Raw genomic sequence first — 7,481 nt, 5'->3', positions numbered from 1 at the left:
ACCCTGCATATCACCCTCTCCCTTCCTCCTTCCCCAGAGCCAGCTCACTGGCCACCAAGAAGCCACTTTTGATTCTATCCAGTCTACTCAGGTCTCTCCCCTCATCCTATGTTCTGCATATTAGTTCCCTATGGCTAGCCCTTAGACTGGGGCATCCCTGAGGGCAGGGGCCAGTATCTCCTCCATAGATCTCCACCCTCCCAACATCTAAGCCCCCTCCATCAGGCTTTGTCCACCTGGGGCTCAGCCGGACGTCATTATCTGTCAGAATGAATGAGGTTGGTGAGGGGTGCAGGGGTAGAGGCAGATGCAGTCAGTGTGTACAAACCGGGAGCTGTTTATTGGTCCATGTGAGAAGCCTATATACAAAGGCACGAGGAGGGGGAGGGAGCTCCCCTGCTACAGTACCGTGGAGGGGGTAGGAGGCCCGCCGGCAGGCAGCGGGCAGGAGAGGGTTTCTGGAACCAGCTTCAGCTTCTAAAATGGGCCTCAGGGCCCTTCCCATTGGGGAGAAGGCAGAGCCAGTTGGTGATGAAAGCCAAGGACAGCCAAGAATCCCACTTCCAGGCTTCTAACCCATGGTCGGTGGGGAAAGAGTGGAGTTTGGCCAACAGGACAGGGACAGGGCTCCCTCCCCGTCCTACATTCAAGTGTCGCTCCCTCTGTGACCTCCTGGGGGTCTCTGCAGGCCCTACAGAGGCCAGGACAATAGTGGTAGGTGAGCAGTGCTAGTTCCTCTGGATCCTTCCAGCATCTCCTTGGCCCAGGACCAGCCCCCTCCTCTGCTGAGGGTTCCACTGTGCTCCCAAAGTGGTCCCAGGGCGGCATGTCCCGGCTGTCTCGCGGTTTGTCCCTCTTTGTTCCTTTAGGCTGCATTCCCCACCAGTGCGCGCTGTGGCTGAGGACAGAGGCTTCACAGCCATCCGTGACACGAAGTCGCCCTGGGGACCTTCTCTGTAGTTCATTCCGCCTTCGAGTCTGAGCAGGTCAGGTCCTGAGAAAACTCGGGCGGACCCCTACCCCTGTCCTCCAGCATGGGTGCTGGGAATTGCAGCTGGAGGCCCGAGGGCTCTTCCATGTCAGTAGTTTCATCCTGAGAGCAGAGTCCATCCAGTGACTGTGGCTCAAGACAGGGCCAGTGTAAATGGGGGAGGTGTCACCACTTTGGAGGCCTTTTCCTCCTGGCTCTGGCAGAGGCCCTTTGGCTTGGTTTTGGCATAGGTGACGGTGGGGACACGCATGTCCACACACCATCTGTGGTGCACAAGTGCAGTCCACAAAGACTGGGACCCACCTTTGTCCACACGTGTCCAGCACACAGGGCTGTGGCGTGCTCGGCATAGCGAGGGCCACGGCCCCAGCCCTCCTGCAGGGGGAGCCCGTGACCAGGGGGCGTGTGCAAGTACTCAGAGGTGTGTATGCCGGAACCTACCGGTGCCAGCCAAAGGCAGTGGCCCCTGTGGGCTGTCGGGGCATAACTTATGATAAACAGGAGACGGGGACACTGGGGGCGCAGGGGTGGGATCTGGGAGGACATCAGTAGTATTGATCCCATGTCTGCCAGCTGGTCACCCAGTGCTTCTTGGGGGGCAGGGTCCCCCCTGGAGGTGGGTAGCGTTCCTCCTCCCGGATCCGCACCGCATGGTACTTGGGCATGATCTGGTAATAGCGGGTCCGCTTGAAGAAGTCACACTGGAGGTGGGGGGAGAAGAGGAAAGACATCAGCATCTGGCTCAAGAGCCAGTGGGAAGATACGCGCAGCTCCTTTCTCCCCCTCCCAGAGGTCCTCAAAGCCAGGACCCCTGATGCAGACCCATGGCTGAGACAGGGAGGATGAGGTTCCGTGCCCAGTCCCCAGAGGAAGGAGGAGTTGAGGAAGGCCGAGAGGAGAGGGGGAGGTAGGGGGCAGCCGCTGCGGTTGCTGATGGGATGGCTAGGATGGGTGGTGATCTATCCTGACCGGGGTGGCGACGGTCAGTTTCACCCTGGTGCGGGGTTCCCAGGAGGAAGGATTCTATGAGTCCCTTCCTTCTCTGGAGGTGGGAATGGGGCTGTAGAAGCGCTCTGGAAATTTGCCTTGTGAACTACAGAGACGGGGTCTAGCCTTGGTCCTGACACTCTTCCAATTCCCAGAAAGCATGGGGAGGGTTTTATGGCTACCTCTTCGGGTCCTAAGTCCTTGAGGAGCTCAGTGGGGAGGCTGGTCAGAGAAGACACCCCAAGCTCTTAGGGTACGGAAGGGAAACAGAGTGGCCTGCTCTTTGGGGTGGTTCTGGGGTCAGAGTGAGATACAGAGAGGTCCCATAAAGGAGGAGGAGCAGACAGGACAGAGTCAGAGGCCCCAGCCAGCTGGGGGGCTCAGAAAAGTGGGCCCAGAGGCCAAGTTACCCAGGTGGGATGGGGGCAGGGGCTGCCCCCCTCAGTAGTCTTCGGTCAGCCTCTCTGTCTCTGACGGCTGGCTCTTCATCTCCGCCTTCTGCCTCTTAGCTTCATACAGAGCACGAGTGCGGGCTCGCTTGAAGAAGCCGCACTATGGAGGGGAGGAGGTGGGGAGGGGCCATCAGGGGGAGCTGCTGTGGGGGTCCTTGCCAGCAACACTCATGGACTGGGGCTTAGGGCTGGGGAGCCTGGAGGCCTGGGTTCCCCTTGCCAGTTTGCAGGTCCCCCATCAACCCGGGTGGAAGCATCCCAGTGGGTGAGGTGAGGATGGGCAGGGGGCGAGACTAAAAGCTGGGGGGAAGGTAGGAGGACATGGGAGAAGGGTGGGGTGGGATGGATGTGAGCAATGGGATGGAGGGCGAGTTGCTAAGGGTCTGCCGGCAGGAGGTCCCAAAGCAGGAGTCCAGGAGGGGGCTGGGGCCTGACCTTCCACAGCAGGAGGATGATGACCCCCAGCAGCAGCAGCCCGGCACCCACAGACACAAGCACCAGCCACAGCTCGATCTCAGCTGGCAGCTCCTCCACCAGCTCAGAGTCAATGTCCACCGAGAACTGGAGGGGGTGAGAAGGGGCTCAGCCCTGTGTCTGCCACTGTAGACCCCATGCTCTTCCTTCCTGTCCCAGACTGGTCCCCAACACTGCCGTTTGACCTGCTGCCAGCAGGCGGTACTCAGGGACTGGGAAAAGCTCCTGTCTGACCACTGACAGCAGTAGATTAAGTCATCCTCTTGATTCTCTGAAGGGGCAGCCTCAGACCTGAGAGGCAGCCTGGAGCCTGGGTTTGTGAGCCACCATCCAGGATTGGGTACCAGCTCCACCCCTGACCAGCTGTGTGACCTTGGACAGGTAATTTCACCTCTCTGAATTTCCACTTCATGGTCTCTGATAAGGGTATCATAATGCCTGCTTCATAATATATAACCGAGTAGCCAAAAGCAGGTGTTCTGGAGCCAGACTATCTGTGTTCAAGTCCCAGCTATGCTATTCACTAGCTGTGTTTTCTTGGTAAACTGCTTAACCTCTCTGCTCATCTGTAAAAGGGGGATCTGGATAATAATACCTACCTAATAGGTTGCTGGGAGGATTAAACACATTTAACATGAGTAAACTTTTCTGAGTAATGCCTGGTACACAGCAAGCAGTCCATAAATATTTACAAGAAAATAAAAAATGCATAGTATGTGGTGCTGCTTTTTTCTTCCTCTACAATGGAGATACATATGGAATATATTTATATGTTACATGCATTGTGATGTACTTTATATAAAAATAGAAAGTTTTGCCTGACTATTCATGATCATTTCTTTAAAATTACTTTGATTGCTATTTTGTAAAATACAGATGCTTGTCCTGCCTGGTGTGGCTCAATGGATTGAGCTCTGGCCTGCGAACAAAGGGTCACTGGTTCAACTCCCAGTCAGGGCACGTGCCTGGGTTGTGGGCCAGGTCCCCGGTAGGTGGGGTGTGAGGGGCCCTTTGGAATCAAAACAGTGACCCTTTGGTTTGCAGGCTGGCAATCAATCCACTGACCCACACCAGCCAGCGCTAAAATACAGATGCATTAAAGAAAGTCAGATTGCTAGCAATTTTATTCCTGAGAAATAACTATCTTCAACATATTAGCGAATCTCTCTATATTTTTAAAAAGATTTTATTTATTTTCTTTTTAGACAGGGGAAGGGAGGGAGTAAGGGAGGGGGAGAAACATCGAACCAATTGGTTCCCTCTCACATGACCCCAAATGGCCTGCAACCCAGGCACATGCCCTGACTGGGAATCGAACCAATGACCCTTTGGTTCACAGGCCCATGATCAATCCACTGAGCCACACCAGCCAGGGCTCTCTCCATATTTTTAATGCATATGTTAAATACATACTTTTTTCTTCCACATAAATGGGATCTATGTATATAGTACGCACTGTTCTGCGACCTGCTTCCCTTTTCACTGAATATCATTGTCTTTTGATGCCAAGTAATAAAGGTCAGCCTAATCTCTTCTGATATCTGTATAGTCATTTAGATATGTACCATAATTTACTGAACCAATCCACTGAAAAACACTGACATCGTTTCCAATTTTATGCGATTATAAACATTTTGAAATATCCTCATATATTTATATTTATGTTCACATACTTGTCCTATTAGCTCCTTAAGATACATTGTCATGTGCTGGTTAAAGGAAATGGGCATCCAAAATTTTAACAGATATTGACAAACTCGTCTCCAAAAAGAATCCATCAATTTACGCTCCAATCAAAAGCATTTCTTTCCACCTCGTCGGCACCAGACAGTGACACCCCCTCTCATATCTGCCAGCCCAACAGGATAAAAACGTCTTGTCGCTGTCATTTCTATTTCTCCACAACCGAGTTAGACGTGTGTTTTGCAACATGTGCAACGCCTGTTTACTTTTATGTTGCCCTTTATGTGTTAAATGTATATCAACACTTTGTCACGGGGGCCGCAGAGGTTGTAAAGAGCAGCGCATCGCTTGTCCTGGGAGTCTCCTCGCTGCCTCTGTGCTGCACAGGCTTCGTGTGCTTGCACCTCATGTTATTGGGCTTTGCGGGTATTTATTACTATTAAGTTTTTTACAAATGGAAGGTATGCGGCAACCCTGCCTCAAGAAGTCTCTCAGCACCATTTTTCCAACAGGCTGAAAGGACAGCCAGCATTTTTAGCAATAAAGTAGTTTTTAGTTAAGGTACGTACATTGTGTTTTTAGACACAGTGCTACTGCACCCTGAATAGATTGGTGCAAACATAACTTTCCTCCGCACTGGGAAGCTGAAATATTCATGTGGCTCCCTTTATTGTGCTTCATTTATCTCAGTTCATTTGCTTTATGGGCGTGGTCTGGGGCCGCACCTGCAGTATCTCCAAGGTGTGTCTGCGTATAGCTCTAAAATTTCATCTAGTCTCGTTTTTCAAATTTTTCCTCTGGGACTTCTGGGTTTAGTAAAAGAACTCCCTCTCCACATAATGAAAGATCATCATTAAATTGTTTTCTGAATTTTCTTCTGATAGATTAGGTTTTATTTGGTATTTTAAATATTCAATCTAATTCAAATGTACTTTTGTTTATGGTGTGAGGTAGGGGTTTGTCTTTACCTTCCAAATGTGTTCCCCTAACACGACTTAATAGTCTAGCTCTCTCTACTGATTAAAAATGCCAGCTGCGGCCCTGGCTGGTGTGGCTCAGTGGATTAAGTGCCGGCCTGTGAACTAAAGGGTCACTGGTCCAATTCCCAGTCGGGGCACATGCCTGGGCTGCGGGCCAGGTCCTGGGTTGGGGGCGCGCATGAAAGGCAACTCCATATCAGTGTTTCTCTCCCTCTATTTCTCCCTCCCTTCCCCTCTCTCTAAAAATAAATAAATAATTTTTTTTAAATGCCATCTGTATAATAAAATTAATTTCTATGCTGTTCCATCTTTCTGGCCCTTCCTCTAGTGCCTCATCTTAGGAAATGTATCATAACATATTAAACCAACCTCCCATTCATCTTCTATATGTATTTCCTATATATCTACATTTACATCCTTTTCACAACAAACTATTAGCAACTTTTTCATATTTATTCTTCCAGACATAACTCAGAATCAAGTGTGGGAAGTTTTTTTCCACGTTGCCTTGGAGACGGGACATCTTCATGAAGAAGTCGTGTGGATCACATAGGCTCAAGCAGAGGTTCTCAACCACAGCTGCCCATTAGAATGGAAGTAAGGGAAGCTTTGAAACAAGGCAATGGTACTGGACCCCAGCTCCATGGACTCAGATTGCACTGCTCAGGGCTGTGGTCCAGACACCAGAATCCTCCAGAGGAGTCCAATGTGCTGCCGAGACTGAGAACCACATACCTGAAGTGTGTGAAAGTGCTCTGAACAGGCGGCCTGCGCTCCCTTGCCCTGGCCAGTTAACACGCTCACTCACCGGCACGGTCCTGTTCTCCATGTTGATGGTGGGGATGCTGGTTCGGAGGAACAGGGTGGCCCAGCTGGCTACCCTGACTCGGTCAAAGTCTCTGTAATCCTGGAGGGAAAAGGGGTGGGTCAAAAGTAGCAGCTGAGCCTCCCTCCTGACCCTCTGCTTCCCATCCCTCGGGGCACCCTCCCACTGCACCGCACCCTTAAGCAGCATCCCGAGAAATCTGACAGCCAGACCTCTCCACACACAAATGTACAACATTCATTCATTTGCACATGGGATCCTGTGTTGGATGCTGAGGACGACAGAGATAATGAAGGTCACAGTCTAGGTCAGGTTTGTGGGCTAAATCTGGCCTACGACCTGCTTTTTTTAATTTATTTAATTAGAGAGAGAAACAGTGATTCGCTGCTCCACTTACATATACATTCATTGGTTGATACTTATATGTGCCCGACGAGGGACTGAACCTGAAACCTTGGCATGTCGGTCCGATGCTCTAACCAACTGAGCTACCAGGCCAGGGTCCATCTCCTTTTGTAAATAAAGCATTTTGGGCACACAGCCTTGCCCAATCATTGACTATGGTCTATAGCAGCTTTGTGCTACAACACAGAACAGAGCAGTTGCAACAGAAACTGTACGGCCCACAAAGCTGAAAAGATTTATAATCTAGGAGGAGAGATCATTTTCAGCTAGGAAAGACCTCGCTGGTGGTAAAGCACCTTAGGGGGACATTTAAAGCTGAATAGGAGCCCACACCTGGCTCTGGTGTGGACCAGTGGATTGAATGCTGGCCTGCAAACCAAAGGGTTGCCAGTTCAATTCCCAGTCAGGGCACATACGTGCATTGTGGGTCAGGTCCCCAGTTGGGGGTGTGCCAGAGGTAACCATACACTGATGTCTCTCTCCTCTCTTTCTCCCTCCCTTCCCCTCTGTCTAAAAATAGACAAATATCTTTTTTTAAAAACCTGAGTAGGAGTTTACATGGAGTGGTAAGAGGGGGGATCTGGCATTCTAGGGGGAGGGAGCGGTATGTCAGAGGCACAGAGGTGGGAAAGTCGGGGACACATGTAGAACAAGGGACACATGGGAGGTCATTTTGGCTGAGA

General features: G+C 50.9%; 1 protein-coding gene across 1 annotated transcript in view; it reads right to left on the bottom strand.

Annotated features, from left to right (window-relative positions):
• Positions 1-317: 317 nt before the first annotated feature.
• Positions 318-7,481, bottom strand: part of ITGA3 (integrin subunit alpha 3) — a 29,046-nt gene continuing 21,882 nt past the window's right edge. Inside the window, exons 23-26 of the mRNA XM_037149915.2 lie at positions 6,376-6,474; positions 2,866-2,991; positions 2,389-2,530; positions 318-1,692 (exon numbers count right to left, since the gene is read on the bottom strand). Coding sequence (XP_037005810.2) covers positions 2,420-2,530; positions 2,866-2,991; positions 6,376-6,474 — 336 coding nt within the window. The 3' untranslated portion in view covers positions 318-1,692; positions 2,389-2,419. The remainder of the gene's footprint in view (positions 1,693-2,388; positions 2,531-2,865; positions 2,992-6,375; positions 6,475-7,481) is intronic.

This window comes from Artibeus jamaicensis, unplaced genomic scaffold (genome assembly GCF_021234435.1).
Source record: "Artibeus jamaicensis isolate MK-2021 breed Jamaican fruit bat unplaced genomic scaffold, CSHL_Jam_final contig_1998, whole genome shotgun sequence".
Taxonomy (NCBI): Eukaryota; Metazoa; Chordata; class Mammalia; order Chiroptera; family Phyllostomidae; genus Artibeus; species Artibeus jamaicensis.
This window is presented reverse-complemented; position numbering and strand designations above follow the sequence as displayed.